Raw genomic sequence first — 16,210 nt, forward strand, 5'->3', positions numbered from 1 at the left:
CATGCTGCTGATGCTACTCTGTGTAGGTGCCTGGCCTGTGGGGAGTCTACCCTCTGAGGAATCAGAACAGGGGAGTTGATCAGGTTTTTCCCAGAATGCACAGATGCAACAGAGCTATGCAATGTGGCAGAAGTGGATACCTAACACAGCCAGCGCATCTGTGCTGTGTGGGAGAACAGGGGTGGGGGGCGGCGGCGGGGAGAACCTGCTGTGCAGACAACTCAGTTGTGTTTGTTGTAGCCAGGACACACGTGCATCCCAAACTGGTTACAAAAACGTGCTTGTACTTGTTATGTAGACAGGGCCACTGGCTGAAGGCAAGTTAGCATTGTACAGCTATTTGACTTAGTGTGGAGGATACTGGTTAAATGCTTGTGTTGCATTACTTCCAGGCTCCCCTGCCACACTCTGCTGGGCAATGCTGCTGCTTGCCAGTTACTATGCTGGCTGTGAATTTCCTCCGATTTTCCAAAGGTGCTGATATAGCACCAATGGACTTACAGCAAATATTTCAGTTTTACTGCCATTGGCATTAACATTCAAGTCACTCTACTGATTTCACAAGAACTTTTTAAACACACGAGTCTGTCTCCTTCAGATTCCATGATTTGTTTAAATCCACCATGGTTACTGAGAAATTCATTACAGTTGACTCAGCATTGCGCAGTATCTGAGATCTGCTGCTCAAGAGCCAGCCAACCACAATAGCAAGCTGCACTTGTTTCTCAGTGAATTAGATAAATGCAATACAATTAAAGGCTGCCAGGCTTGGGGCAAAACAAGAGTCAGCTACATCCTACTTCCCCAGATTCTTACATCACTGCACAAGACCACCGATGTGGGCAAGGTCACTTTCTAGGCCCCGATTATGGTTTCCATTCTTACCCCAGCTTCTGGTTTCACCATCGGAAGGGTACTGGGCTGACCCTCTTGATCCAAGACAACAAATGTCATAAAGGCACTGTTGATATGTCTTCGACTAACTTCCATTTCCTGTCGATAGGCCTCGACACAAACGCCAACCTCCATGCTGGAAAGAAAAAATGGAAGCAGATCATCTCTAGTGCCTGGGGCATAAAGCAACGCTACTACCTACCGAAAGGAATCCAGTGTGCCATACATTTCATTGCTTATTTACCAATAAATAAGCAGAGAAGCCTAAGAGTGGACCGACTAGATCAGTCCAGCTCAATCTGGAGGACACGAAAAAGGCCATGACTCAAGCAGAGTGTGTGCAGCTTTTCAAATTTTGATGCAAGTTTTCAACAACATTTGAAATGTCAACGAAAAAGGGAAATCTTTGCAATGAAATCTGAAATTTTCCCCTCCAGTTTTTTGACTAAACCTGGTCACTGGAACTGGACAAACCACTCTATTACGTCAAGTAAATTTTACCCACAGACACATAGCTCCCATGGATTTTAATGGATGTTGCATGTATTTTGTCTGAGAGCAGATTTAGGGTCCAAAAGTCTATTTTGAAAATTCACTGCTTCTCATATGAGATTTAAGGAGGTTGATTTTGAAAACCCACAGTAACACCGATTTTTTCCTGCCTGATGTTTAAACCTGGCCTGATCTATGTAGGAAGGAAGTAAATAAAGACACACAGTGATTGGCTGCAACAGACTAGATGATTTAACAGGTCTTTTTTATCTTTTATTTCTATTAATTTATTGATTGTGAATTTATTTTTATTTGAACCCATTTCGAGCTATTTGAGCTAATTCAGATTTATTCGCAGAACGATCTACAACCCGAACTTCTGAATCAACCTGATTTTACAGTCAGTAATGTATTCTGCAATTCAAGGGGAAAACACTGCTCTGCCTATCTGTTAACATCCCTTTATGTAGAACCAGATATTGAAATAGTTTTACAACAGATATTGAACATTGACAATTCCTTCCTGTTCAATTATTTTTCATTTGTGTAAATCCAGCAGTCAATAATTTTCACAGTTGTTTCTGTGCAAGAGTGCAAGCTTCTGTTGAACGTTCTTATCAAAATCCATTCAAAACCCTGAACCAGAGAAAGATGTACCTGTTTTTGAATGCATTATTAACAATAGCTTTTAACAGGAGACGGTCCCCAACTTGTGATGGTCCCCTGAAATGGAACATTTCAATGGTCTTCAGAGTGGGGTGGGCATGGCACAGCCGGCTGTGAGAAGGGAGAGAGATTTGATTTTAAAAAATGCACTCAAAATGAGGAAACTATTTAGCCAAGCCAACATATCAACCAGTGTGCATGACCTGCTGCTGGACAGAATAGCAGACCTGCACAAGCGTCTGTGCATAAAAGGGAAACAACTCAAGCCAGAGAGCCCTGAGAACAGGACAGGAGGCCGGTTCTTGCCAGGTGACACAGGTATATGCAGCCACCCCAAACCAAATACTTTGATGTGGCCCAGCTATCACCATTACACAGTCCCCAGCAACACTCAGCCAGCCTGAGATATTTGGGGCTATTTGCTGCCCTCAGAAAGGCGGCCATTGAGGTCTGTATTCCCCTGAGAACACATCTTTTGCCTCGGCCCCAAGCCTCTTGGCCCTGATTCCCCATGTTGTGACTAATCATTCTCCAAGCTCAGAGGGTCACTTGTGCAAAGAGAAGCACCCTTTTCCTAGCCAACAAATGACGGGGACCACACTCTGTGTTTCTCATGCGGCAGGGCAAAACTCTGCCAATAAGCCACGACCAGATCAGCTCATTACAAGCCAGTCTCTGTAGCCAGGTCACTGGTTATACCCCCTTTCCTCTCAAAGAAGGATCCTTACCTCCCCCTTCGTCACTAGAGCTAGAGAGAAAGGAGCTTGATTTAAATAAACGTCATCTAAAGAACAGAGTCCTTCACAGTGCATCTTCCTCCTGCTACTGCACTGCAGTGTTAGCATTTGGTAGGCGCCCAAATGATGGCGCGGGACTTGGGCCCACATTTATTTTGGCAGAGAAGCAAGAATGCAACAGTCACACAGGCAGTGGAAGGATACCAGCAGCCAACCCAAGTGCACCTGGAGCGCTGTGTACATTTTATGATTAAATAATTGGGCTGGGGGGTAAGGGGGAGAGAAATTTGGTCTGAATCTCTACCGGTGCCCTTCAAGTGCAGCTGTTCTGGGGCTATCGTTCCCATTCCACTGTAAAAATCAGAACAGAGATTACTCCTTGTTCAGTACAAGTCAACCTGAGAACTCAAAGTTAGTCTCTGAAGATCAAAAAACTAAAACACAAAAAAGGTAGATGATGAAAAATGAGATAAGACATTTAACTCCTTCACTACCTCCCCTTCCCATTGCATCACACACAGAGGATGCAGAATACCCATAATTAATGCATACAGAGCACCATCTAATGGACAACTGCTGATTTATCTATGACAAAATACATTAGTCCTGGACGTCCTTCAAGGTTTATAATAAATATCGCCCAGTTCTTATATAGCTCTTTTCATCAGTCACTCTCAACGTGCTTTATGAAGGCGGGAATCATCACTATCCCCTTGTCTACAGATGGGGAACCAGAGGCCCAGAGCAGTGAAGTGATTTGCCCCAGGTCATGAAGAAATGTTTCCAGGATCACAACAATACACGAGAAATCTCTCCATGGTCACGACATCGCACCAGACTATGCATTTGTACATGAATCAGAAACACTGCCCAACTTTGCAGAAAAGCTGCTTCCAAACACACACAGGGGAAGAATCCTCACAGGGGAAACGTACTGCTACCGTCAGGCCAAGGGCGTTACGCTCCCCACAACAGAGCTGCCTCACCAGAAGGAAGGCGCACATGAGACCGTGAAGCCACAGTCAAGCTGATTCTGTGGGATTTATTTCGATGGTGTGATTCCCACCTCGTGTGAAGTGAGGCTTATGGGACCCAGAGACACCTCCCCCATCCCCCATGTCATCTTCCACACCTGACACAATGGTGTTAAACCTTGTGGTGTGATGCAATGACGACATCGTGACATAGGAACTTGTCTCACTAGGCAAACGCCAAAGATGGCATCCCTTAGTCAGGCAGTCTATCCAAAGCTGGCTCCCCAAGAGTAGCGCTCGGGAAGGGCAGTTTGAGTCCACCCCATCTCAGGCTGTGAGGGCTGGGCCTAGTCAGTATGCAGGGAGGAGATCCGCAAAGCTACATTGCCAGAGAGAGAGAGTGCTCTTGGCACCTCAGTGGTGGCGCTCTTCCCTCCGACTCAATGCCAAACCCAGGCCCAAGCAGGGCGCTGGAGTGCTGGGCTGTTGTAGGCCCAATGGCCTGACTGGGAAGAAAAATTAGGTCCTGACCATAGTGATCGTTAAAAGTTCAGAGGGTTTTTTCTTGGCAAGAACAGAGGAACTAACCCGTTGAGTTGTGGGCAGATAATTACCTGGCACCCTCCCCATGTCATTTCAACTGCACAGAATTCTTCCTCCCTGACTGCTGTACCATCGGGCTGTGCCTCACTACAGGACTAGGTAATGAAGGAGCAGAAGATGCTAACAGCACACACAATCAGAACCTCTCCTGTGACAGAGGCATCTCCAGCCTTGGGGAGGAGAAGCTCAGAACTGCACCTTGCTGCTATCGTGGCAACGTTTTCCATCCATGCCATGATCTGGCCGCCGAACGTGTTTCCCTGATGATTGGCATGAGGGGGCAGCACCAGTTCCACACTCTCCACCCTCGTCTTTTCAGCAGGCACCACGGTGTTGCAGTCTCCATTCTCACGCTCTGGCATGAAACAAATATATGTTTATCAGAGTGGCGTGTGGAAAAGACTCACCCCACCGGGCTGATGTTATTTGCACAATTCATCCCTCAACTAATTGCTACAAAATAAAAAACAAACACCATTTTCTCATCCACCACCATGCCCTGCCCCCTTCCAGCCCAGGGGACTGTCCACTGCCTTGCTGCCTGCAGAAGGATTCCCCCATTACACCTATGCCAGTGTCACCAGCCATCCAACTGAGGCTTTGAGAGCAGCTCATTGTCCCCGCTCAATGGAGGAGAGCGTTCACTGGGGCGCAATGCAAGGTACTCTTCCCCAAAAGAGATTGGATGCCTTCTCCTCAGCAAACTCCGTCCCTGAAAGCCTATGGAGTGTGAGAGGAGGGATCAGATCCAGCTCATCTCTGTGGCTTTGCAGAACATTACCACCAAGTGTTTTGTACAGATAGCACCTTCCATCAGAGGAACTCTAAGCATGGTACAGACATTCATGCACTTGCCTCACAATTGTTGTGAAGCCGATATTCTCTCCATTTCACGGAGGCAGAGAGGTTCAGCACTGCCCAAGGGTCAAATCTGTGACAGAGGCTGAAACAGGACCCTGATCTCCTTCCCCATAAGCCCTGTGCTGCAGACACAGCATCACCTTTCTACTAGCCCACCGGAATAAGACCGTGCAACGTGGGAGCCTTTTTACAAAAGCAATTAGCCAAGGCAAGAAGCAGCGATACATGGGGAGTGTATTTTGGGTGGCTAGAACCTTATAGTGGAGGCCAGGTTTATAGGATAGAGGCAGCAGAGTCTGGAGGACAGCACTGGGAGCTAGGAAATGCTGTCTTTTAACCCCAGCTCTGCCAGCAACTCACTGTGTGGCCCTGGCAAAGTCACCGTCTCGCTCTGCCTCAATTTCTCCCACCTGTAAAACGGGGAGAGTATTTACTTACCTACCTGGCAGGGATATAGCAAGGAATAGTTAATACTTGTATAGCACTCTGAATATTGCTACCCGGTAACCGTACCCCAAGTTGTGGAATTATTTTCCTGACACAGACATGACAACTGTTTTTTGGACACCAGCTCAAGGCAGTCAGGCAAGCACCAGGCACAGTTTTTAGGTTTGCTTTTGTTCAGGGGCAGGATCCGCAGGGCAGCTTACCAGTCTGCATGCTGCTGTTGGTGAGGAGATCCTTGAGGGTGTCAGTGTGGGCCAGCCGCATTCGGCGGCGCTCAGCAGCAATGCTGTATTCCATCTTCTCTTCCTCTGTCTGAGGAGTCAGCGGCTTTAGCTTCATCTACATGCCAAGAGAGGACAGAGTGTTAGTGTGTGGCTCTTTCCCCATCTCCAAGCTAGTCCCAGGGGGATGCAGTTCAATGGTTAAAGGGGACATAAAGGAGGGAGAATCTTCCTATTTATCTGAAGGACGTTTGTATTCTAACGGATGTTTCCAGTGATAAACTCCAACATTCCACATGGGGAAATCTGATTCCTTAGGGGACTGAATTCTTCTACTCGCTTTTAGAGGTGCTGCTTCTCTACAAGAGACAGAAATCCTCCTTGTGCTTTTCTTCCCAAACAGCCCTAAACCACTTTAATCACCGCACAAAGAAGTCCTTTGCATCCAAAGCACCTTCCATCAGGAAATCTCAAAGCACTTTACCAACAGGAATGACTATTTCCTTTACAGTAGCACCTGCAGACCTCAGCTGAGGTCAGGACCTCATGGGACTAAGTCCTGTACAAACATGCAGCAAAAGATTGTCAGTTCTTTGGGGCAAGGACTATCTAAAAAAACAAGACAAGGGATGAGTGGGGAAAATAGAAATGGACGTGACTAGCCCTCACACAGCAGGTCAGTGGTAGAGTTTGGCATGGAACCCAGGCGTTCTCACCCCCAACTCCAGTGGTCGAGGTCCCTTTATCTGAGGCAGGCAAGTATTAACCTAACTTTACAGATGGGGAAACTGGCACACAAGTGAAAGGAAGGGGAGTGACTTGCCCACAGTTAGAAGGAAGCTTTTGTCAGAGCCATGAATAGAATACTGATCTCCCGACTCCCACCAGTTTTCCCTAACAACTATCTGAAGCTTCTTCCAAAAGAATCACTTCAGCCACTCAGATTAATCTGGACCCCTCTGTGCAGGGTGGAGAACAATTACATCAGGCTGATTTCTTTTTATTTAAATACAGACTTCTTTATTTTAAAAAATAGGCCTATTTAAATAAAATTTGAATTGACAACCTATGCTAAGGCTTAATTTAAAATATTTTACAGCAAATGTAAGTACAAAATACATTACGCCGTGTATATTTGCTCCCCAGTTTTAAAGAAAGTCAGCCCAGTGAACTGGCAGGCAAGCACCTGGAGCCAGAGTTTGTGGAAGTGCTAAACTAGCTTTAGACAGCTGTAACCTCTTCTGCAGGTGCACAGAGAATATTTGCTTCCTTTCAGTTTATTCAGCTAGTTCAGTTCAATGACTAGTTCGTTCAAGGAGAAGAAATGAACTGGGAGTTGAAAAAGCAGGAGAGCTTGATTTTTATCTTCCAATATGTGAATAAAAACTAGGTGTGAAAGGATGAGATATGCTAGATATAAAATCTTGAAGGACATGGTGACCGGAAACAATCTGAAGATGAACAGTTGATCATCTAAACTTAATAAATTGGTTTTAAAATGAAAAACATGTTCTGATAAGCTTTCTTTTACGTATCCAGCACACTTAAGGCAGTTTTATTTAATAAATAAATTAAAATTCTGTTTTTGTGCATTTTTAATTGCATTTCCATCCAAATACAAAATTGGAAGTAAAAATTAATGTAGGTGAATAAAAAAAAATGCAACTTCCACCTTTTTCTAACACAAATGTAAAAAAAGTCTAAATAAATGTAAGTTAAGCTATCTAATTGCTTAAATAAACATATACAGATCCTCCTGGTTAGCAAAAAGCAGTACAAAATTTAGTGCAGAGAGTATAGCTGGTTGAAACACAACGTGATTTAATGGTTACCAGCCACTGAGAATCAACCTATCTTTAGGAAAAGAGCTAAAAAGTACAAATGCAAAACATCATTGTTTAAAAAAAAAAAAAATTGATAAAGTCAGGGTTTTCTGCTTGATGGTTAACATAATGACTAAAATTGGTGATTTAAATCACTCCACCCTGCCCTTATGCACATGTCAGCAGCTGAGCAGCACACTTCATTACTATACAGTGGTGTAAGATGTGGGGTGAAGTCTACCCCATATTCACCTTAGACGACAGAGGAGGTTTTAGGTGAAAAGCAATTACACAAATTGGAGTTTGGCTAGGACTCTGGGACTAGCTTCCAGCAAACTGTCGGATTTTTAATAGCCCTAAAGTATCAGGAATTAAGTTTTAGGTCTCATACAAGACTGAAGAGAAAATTGGTTATCCCAAGAAATCCTCGGCTTTAAAAACATTCAGTAAACGAATAGGAATGCCATTTATTTGTTAATGTTTATAAACCTACCTACCAACCCTTTGAGAAATCTAGTCCCTTCTACGATGAGAACCAGCTAGGCAGGCAGCTAATCCAAACACAGTTTATACAGATGTTACAGGGTAAGTTATTATTTTACACGGACACTGTGGTAGCACTTTGATGCCAGTCATATCAGGGCCCCATTCTGCTACAACATATACAAACACAGTCAATACAAAATGACCTACTGTCTTCGTACATATGCCAAAGAATTGTCATAAATGGTACAAAAATACAACTCAGAATTACATTGTGTCAGACTTAGAGTTCAGCAGACATCAGTAGTGTCACATTAAAAATAATCTTCACTTGATTTTATGGGCCTAATCAGGGCTGGCTCTAGGTTTTTTGCAGCCCCAGGCAAAAAATTTGCCACCTCAAGCTCCGAGAGCGCAACTGCCCATGCAAAAAAAAAAAAAAAGGAATGGCTGGAACGCCGCCCCTGGAATTGTGCCGCCCCGAGCATGTGCTTGCTTTGCTCGTGCCTAGAGCCAGTCCTGGGCCTAATCCAGTGCCCTTTGAAGCACTGGATGTCTTTCCAACAGATGCTGGATGAGATCCCAAAAGTAGGTTCTTGTCAGTGCCAAGAACTGACAGGTAGAAATTACACCAGCTTGATTTCTGCAGGATCTGTTCCTACCTTGCCAGTTGCTTTGCCTTGTGCAACAAAAGTAGCATAGGCCTTACACACATTCCACTGCTTCCCGCTGCACAGATCTTCATAGCTGACCTGTATGCCAACCTGGAGGGGATCACAACAGAAAGGCATTGAACAGAACACGACCGATAGGGGAGACTTGTTCAGTTTGAGTTATTTCTATTGGGGGAAAAGAGGGTTTGAACGACCCAACAAGGCACTACGTGAGAAGTCTGAGGATTCAAATCCAGCGAAGAATTATTTGGAAGAGGAAGAGGTTGTGTTTGTATGCTAGCTCTACACAGCGTCCTGGTGCTTGGTCCCAGTTTAGCAACTGATCATTTTGATTCCCTTTAACAGGAACAGTGAGAGCAACAACTGCTTTGCAAGTTACACTGTTTTCTAGTGAACAGATCATAAGGCTAGTTCCCTGATCACCAAAATGAAAACCAGACACCCCAGATCATACTGTCCACTGTTCCCTCTAAACTGCACACAAACACACCCACACCCACAGATCCTAAACACCGGGCACATGGTGAAACACCGCGTGCACAAAAATTTGCACAGATGAAATTTTTTGCGCACACGGCCTGTCAAAAAGTAGAGGAAACATTGATACTGACACTCCCCTGAACAAAGGAGACCAACACACACACCAAAGACTTGCAGAATAGAATCACCCTCTAGGGATTACTACTCGATTATTAAAATGGTCGAAGTTAAGGAAAGAGAAAAGAAGAATCCCTTATACTTGGGTACACAGTAGGCACTGACATGCAGGGTCACAGTAAAGCTGGAGAGTAGGAAGCCCCAAAAGATAGCAGGTTAAAGCATACAAACCTCCATGCTAGAGTTAAAGGCTCGGTTTACTTTGGCTTTGATGTTAACAACTTGCCCAACACTGGAAAAAAGAATACAATAAGGTGTCAGTGGAAGATGCCAATCGTCCTTGCTAGAGACACAAAACACAAGTTGGAAACCAACAGTGCTACAACAGAAAGCAGCACCTTTCGCAGCCTGACTGGTAGGAGCAGCATGGCAGGTACCTTCCTCTATTGATAAGAAATGCAGCAGCTTTTGTGCTAAGCTGCCATCATATTGGCCTTAAACTAACTATAAAAGTGCACACATGCACGCACCCTTCCTACCTAAAGAAATCAGACCAATCCCTGTTCAGAAAATTGCATTTCTTGATTTAGGATACTGCTAGACACCAGCTAGACTTTGCCAACTAATGTGTTATAAAACTGAACATCCTCCCATCGCCTTTAAAAAAAACAACTAGAAATTAAAGGCAAAAAAACAACGTTAATGCTACTGCAACACGGCACAGGTAATCCCTCAAAAGTCAGGAACTGCGAAAGTTAAGTAAATCAGCCTGTTAAAAGACGAAATCAACTTGAAATCTAGTCAGTTTTTACAAGAGTTGGATTCAAAGTAATTTCAGACCCCACTCCTGCCCCCAAGCTTCTTTACTAGTTTTGGGGGATTTAAAATCCAATTTTCTTGTTTTTCCAAAACGTTTCTGTCCCCCAAGGGAAAGACCCAAGGAAACTGATGGGCCCACTCTACACGGAAAACAAGGAAACTGCCAAACAAGATGCAAAAAGAGAGAAACATTTTCCTTCCTTCAGTTCTATTTCCATTGTAGCCATCTTAGGCGCTACGCGTAAGCAGCGGCACGTAATAGGCACTACTGTAGAACAGTCAGGGCTCTCCTGTAGAACATGATCAGCGTTGTTGCGTCAGCTGCCTCTAATAAGAAAAAAATTTGCAAAAAGCTGACAAATATTACATTTGTGATCACTGCAGCAAGCGTGTGAGTATGGAAGTGGATATACTGTAAAGTTTCACTACAATTTCATTCCAGTTGAGCATGACACATGCCATACCTATGCCCTCTTAGTGAGGAAAACCATCTGCCTCTGATATAGTGCACACTGGAGGTTCAATCCTACAAGATGCAGAACACCCTAGATTTTGGGAGCCGCCCTGAGAGTCTGTAGGCACAGACATGAGCCCTTGGTCCGAGAGAAGAAGCTGCATATCATTAGTTACGTTTTCTAGAAGCCAGAGCAGTGAACGGCCAGCTAACGCTACATTTTACATCACACCTCCTTGGGAATGCCGGCTCTTCTCAATTCCAGTAGAGGCTGGCTTGGTGTTGGCATAAAAGTGATCTCGGATTACAGAAAAAATGCAGAGTTTAAGAGAATGGCCTCAGTGCATGTCAAAGCCAGTAGGTACTGAACACTGGTGTCAATCAGGTTAATGCTACTATAACACACCACCACTAGGTTAGGCCAGCTGCTAAATCTAGTCTACTGCTGTAACTTTCCGTATTCATACCAGACATCGTTCTTCCCATGCTGCTGCCAGGGAGGCATTATTTGAATCTGTCTGATACAAAAGAAAAGGAGGGTATGGGTACAAAGGACATTGTCCGCTCTCAGTGTATTGTACGTCATCTACAGAACTCACTTCACCACATTTTAGGAATAACCTTTGGTTTTGTTGGATTCATGGATTATTTCTGTTGCTGTCACCCTGAATGGGAACTCTGGGGATCAGGGTCCCAGTGTGGTAAGAACTATACAGACAGGGTAACAAGATTACAATTCCTGCCCCTAGAGAGTTCACACTTCAAGTTTACGATAAGATGCATAAGGTGAATGGACTAGACTCAGTAGACAAAGGGCGGGGATGTGGGAGGAGACTAGGAAGAGGTGGTAACACAGTAGAACATTCCCACTTTGCATGGTAAAAAGTAGCCCCAGATTGCCCCCTGCCTAGCCTAGTGTTTGCTGTTTATCCAATACTGTGCATTTTTAGAAGTAGTTTTCCATTTGCTCACATTGATTTTTGCTGTAGACTGCATTAGAATAGACAGAACTGGAGTCAGGAAGTCAAAGCCTTAGTGGGACAGACCTCTGGCCTTAGAGCTCCCCTAACCCCATGAGACCCAATCCGCTTTCTCTCTTCACTTCTTGCACCTGATACAGCCCCGTGCTGTAAAAGCTAAGGGCCGGTGCCAGGGTGCCTGAACTCACTCACAGGTCTCTTCTTGAGATGAGCCCACAGTCGAGCCCTCTGACACACATACCAGCACACACTTAAAGGGACACTGTCAATCTGAAATCTAGTCAGTTCTTCTTAAAAGCTAAGTGAGTAGTTTCAGGAACTGCACGTACCCACTGCCAATATCTGTGGTTTTACAAAGTCCTATTTTCCTGGTTTTTTTAAATGTGTTTCTCTCCCCAGCTGTGGGGTGTGTCGAGAGGGAAATAAAACACACCATGCCCTCAAAGGAAACAAAGAGACGGACTATGGAACTGATCCAAAGCCCACTGGAATTAATATAAAGGCTCCCATTGGCTTCAGTGGCCTTTGGATCAGGTCCTTGGATAAGGCCCACCCTGGGAGGAAGGACAGCCTTGTGCAGAAGGCCCTGAACTAGGGCTTAGGAAATCTGGGTTCAGTTCCAGGTTCTACTACAGACTCCCTTAAGGGATCCCTGCAGGTGAGCCCACAGCGCCCACTGAAACCTCTGGAGCGGTGAACATACAAAGCTTTCCAAGGGGGCAGGTTACTGGCCCAATGACCTTTCAGATCTTCTCTGGAGCGGTGTGTGCTCAGCAATCCCAACACTCCTGCAGTAGCAGTGACGAAAGGCAGGAACGTTATGGCACAGACAGCAGCAGGGTTCAGACCTGCTTTAAGATACTGGTGAAATCAATCTAGATGAGCTTATTGAAACAGGACCTCATGTTTCAGGTAATTCCTCCACAGATAAAGATGGCTACAGCTTTTCGGCAGAAGAGCTATACATTGTTCCAGTTTAATCCCTGCTGCCTGCGTTCCCTCCCACCTCACCACGTTTTACACGATGGATCTTCTCCAAAGATACACATGGCTGGCCCACAAGTCCTGGCAAGCATGTACACACACACAGGCACAGCACATGCAATCAGGTGTCCTAGCAGCTGGCTGCAGGGTCTGTAGCAGACGGCTAATTACATACAGCTTCCAGGCTCCCTCCTTGCTCTCGAGTGGGAGGGGCACATGCTTTATAACTGAAGGCCCGGAATTCTATCTCCATCGATGACCAAGGGGTGTATGTATGCAAGTGGCGACTGCTGGCTCTTTATGCAAAGCAGACACCACCCCCAGGCAGTGACCACACACGAGGCCGGATAGCACTAACTGTAACGATCACTTCTAAAATGTTCCAATCCCGCTCCGTCTACAACAGGAGCCCATTAACCAGCCAACAGAGGCTCAGGCACCAATTCCCATGAGCCTGCAGAACTCGTGCCAAAAGAGCGACCCCGGTTATTAGACCAGAATGGCCCCCTAACCTTCGGCCTCTGACCCTCAGATGTTATTATTAATCCTGTTTATTATGGTGATGTTTAAGGGCCAACCAAGGTGGTGATCGGCATGGTACAAACACAATAGTAGGTGGTCCCTGCCCCAAAGAGATTACAGTCCAACTAGACAAGACAGATGCCGAGCGAGGGAAGGGGCAGAACACACAAGCAGAGTGACCAATGTGATGAACAGCACACTAGCTCCAGTACGTTTTGCAGGGCTGGGTTTAGTTACGACGGGATCAGCTAAAAAGAAAGAAAAGTGAAGGGAGAGGGGACACAGAAGGGAAGGGGGTGGGGAGAAGAGAGTAACAGGACAGGTGTGGAGCAAAGATGTGAAGAGATGAGGGAGGGGGAAGGAGAGGGCAGATATCCTGACCTCTACAGCGCTTCTGATCATCCTGAGACACAAACCAACAGCACAGCACACACTGATTTAGTGAGATCACTAGACTGCCCCTGACTTCCATGACTAGGCAGGAGTCCCAGCGAGCTGGATTTCTCTGTCCAGACAGTTCCAAGTCCTGTACAAGGTCTTGGTCTGCACCAAAATCAGCCATGGAAGTCAAAGCAGCAGAGAGCCATTGTTCCGCCCCAGCCTGGAAGCGCAAAAACACAGGCTGGCATGTTTTTACTTTTTTTGTTCTAAGCTGACATTGGGCTCCCGAGTGACCCCAGTCATGCTCTAGAGACAGAGAGCCTTGCCTAGGAAGAGCGTTTTAGAAAAAGAACTCCTCAGCTAGTTGCTTTCTCCAGATCATTCAGCACACCACCGAGCAGGAAAGCGCAGCCCTGGCCCATCTTCACTAGGAGATCTAAACACAACTGAACGCGATTCTCCACAGTGCGTTTGATGACAGGACAGTGTCGAAGAGGACAAGCCAGGATCAGCATCGGGTCAGCTAGTCGGGGGTAAACCCTGCTCCTAGCATGAAGCTCAATGTGACTAGTCCACATCAAGTCCCCTGGCTCAATTGTTAAAAATAGGAGTTTAAGCTTCATTAAAAGGTTTCTTTCTGAAGAGGATGAGACCTTAGAGCAACGTCAAGCTTCCAGCCCAGGACAAGCTGGCAATGATAGTGCCATGACTTTGGAGAAGGAGAATTCTGGCTCTCTACTGTGGCCAGTCACTGGAGCGGTACCAACTAGAGCCCTGTGCAGGACCACTTGTAATCCCGCTCAGTTTCGCAGAACACAGCTGTCCCCCTCACATCTGCCTAATGCCTGAATGGAGGAATAGCAAGGATTAGCCTCGATTCCTGGTTTCTATGAAGGTGAATTCTTGAGAACCTCTCAGCCCCTCTCCACCCCAAATGCCTCTGGAAAGTTTTGTGATCTCTACTTGGAAGATATAGTTTGGACTCCAACCCTCCTAGGAAAATGGCAACTCTCTCACTCTCATCAAAATTTGCTACGTCAGGCATCTAACTATCATCATACTGGGTGGCAAGGGAGAGTCCCCAAAAGGCCATTCCAAACAAAACAGCCAGCTTTTGGAGATTTCACTCATTTTCAGCTAATTCATTTTTCATATAGGGATCTTTTCCCTGCACCACAGTGGAGAAGCAGCAAGGGCAGGTCAGCAGGATTACAGGGTTTCCACCATGGAGTCCAAATCTATATAGGTCCAAACTTGATGAGTTTTCCCTGAATGTTTGTAGAAACTCTTATGGGAGAACTACTAGTCAGCCCTGATCTACTGGATGGCAATCTGCCTTCCTACCTAGCTGACAAGCAATGCCAGGCCTGAGCCTGGAAATACAAACACAAGACTCCTTTCAGGAGGGCAAGGGAATCTCTCCCCATCCCTCTCAGGTTTGGATCTTGTTCAGTCTTACTGCATGCAGAGTAACCAGCTCAATGGCTGTCCTGGAGAAAGGTGGCCAACTCCCATCAGCCACTGGGGCTGGCAGGTTTAAACCAGGTTCAAGATTGAAGCCTGCTCCCAGTGGCTGATGGGAGTTGAAGGTAGCTAGCTAGCTTAGATCTCTCCATACCATCTATCGCAACTGGGTCCAACCGCTACCTAGCTTCAGCACCAGTAGACTACAGAATTAAAAGGGAATGTTAAAACAAGAGTCACAAATACCTGTGTTTAAAGCTTATTTAGAGTAAGTGGTTGAATCCAGAGGCTTGATTTAGTTATTTTAACATTTTTAAGAAGCCTCAGAGCACTCTCTAAGACATACTGGTAAGGCTGTATGTTCCCACGGCATTCTATTTATCAGCCGTCTGCTATTTATCAGCTGTCTACATAACAAGGGCCATAAATTCCTAACACACACATAAAAGGTGGCACATTACATGATGGTGTCTCCATCTCTGGAGCACAGACAAGATGTAGAGGAATTGGTCTTCAAGATTAAATTATTTTAAACAATCACCTGGCCATTTTTCACTTTATTTCATCAAATAAATCAAAGTCTATTAACACAATTACCAAAAGATTAGTGGGAGATTCCAAAATCACCAATCCTCTTTTTTTTTTAAAAAAAAAAAAAAGCTTCTCACAAATTAACATTTCCCTTTATTAATTTGATTTTTACTAATATTGGCTACTATCTTGGATCCCCTTTGTGATTTTGCTATAGATTTTAAATGGAATGGAGGATTGCTGAGAGACGTCAAAGTGATTGCACGTGAGACAGATCTCCGTTTATCCACTTAAAAGTTAGCAGCATGAGCAAAGGCAATGCCTGCTTCTAGGAACAGGGCTCTGTTTCTCATCTAGTCAATCTCACATAAGGATGATCTAAGAAACCAACCAAAATACCCAAATCATTTCGCACAGGCCATCTATCAGTAGCCAAAGTGGGAACTCTTATCACTACTGGCCTAGGACAGATTGAAACTATTGCTCAAGGGAGAAGTATCCACAGCTACTCCCAATTCCTGAGCCATCTAGGTGTCATTTGTCTATATTTTATATATTGACAGAGCAACAAAAGTACAGTTAAACATATGACATGTTAATGTT

General features: G+C 45.2%; 1 protein-coding gene across 1 annotated transcript in view; it reads right to left on the reverse strand.

Annotated features, from left to right (window-relative positions):
- The window catches only part of ACOT11 (acyl-CoA thioesterase 11), a 63,114-nt gene that overhangs the window by 16,633 nt on the left and 30,271 nt on the right, over nucleotides 1-16,210 (reverse strand). Inside the window, exons 4-9 of the mRNA XM_077824081.1 lie at nucleotides 9,704-9,764; nucleotides 8,864-8,965; nucleotides 5,878-6,013; nucleotides 4,565-4,721; nucleotides 2,044-2,163; nucleotides 886-1,030 (exon numbers count right to left, since the gene is read on the reverse strand). Of these exons, the coding sequence (XP_077680207.1) occupies nucleotides 886-1,030; nucleotides 2,044-2,163; nucleotides 4,565-4,721; nucleotides 5,878-6,013; nucleotides 8,864-8,965; nucleotides 9,704-9,764 (721 nt within the window). The remainder of the gene's footprint in view (nucleotides 1-885; nucleotides 1,031-2,043; nucleotides 2,164-4,564; nucleotides 4,722-5,877; nucleotides 6,014-8,863; nucleotides 8,966-9,703; nucleotides 9,765-16,210) is intronic.

Source organism: Eretmochelys imbricata, chromosome 8, assembly GCF_965152235.1.
Source record: "Eretmochelys imbricata isolate rEreImb1 chromosome 8, rEreImb1.hap1, whole genome shotgun sequence".
In the NCBI taxonomy this organism is placed as follows: Eukaryota; Metazoa; Chordata; order Testudines; family Cheloniidae; genus Eretmochelys; species Eretmochelys imbricata.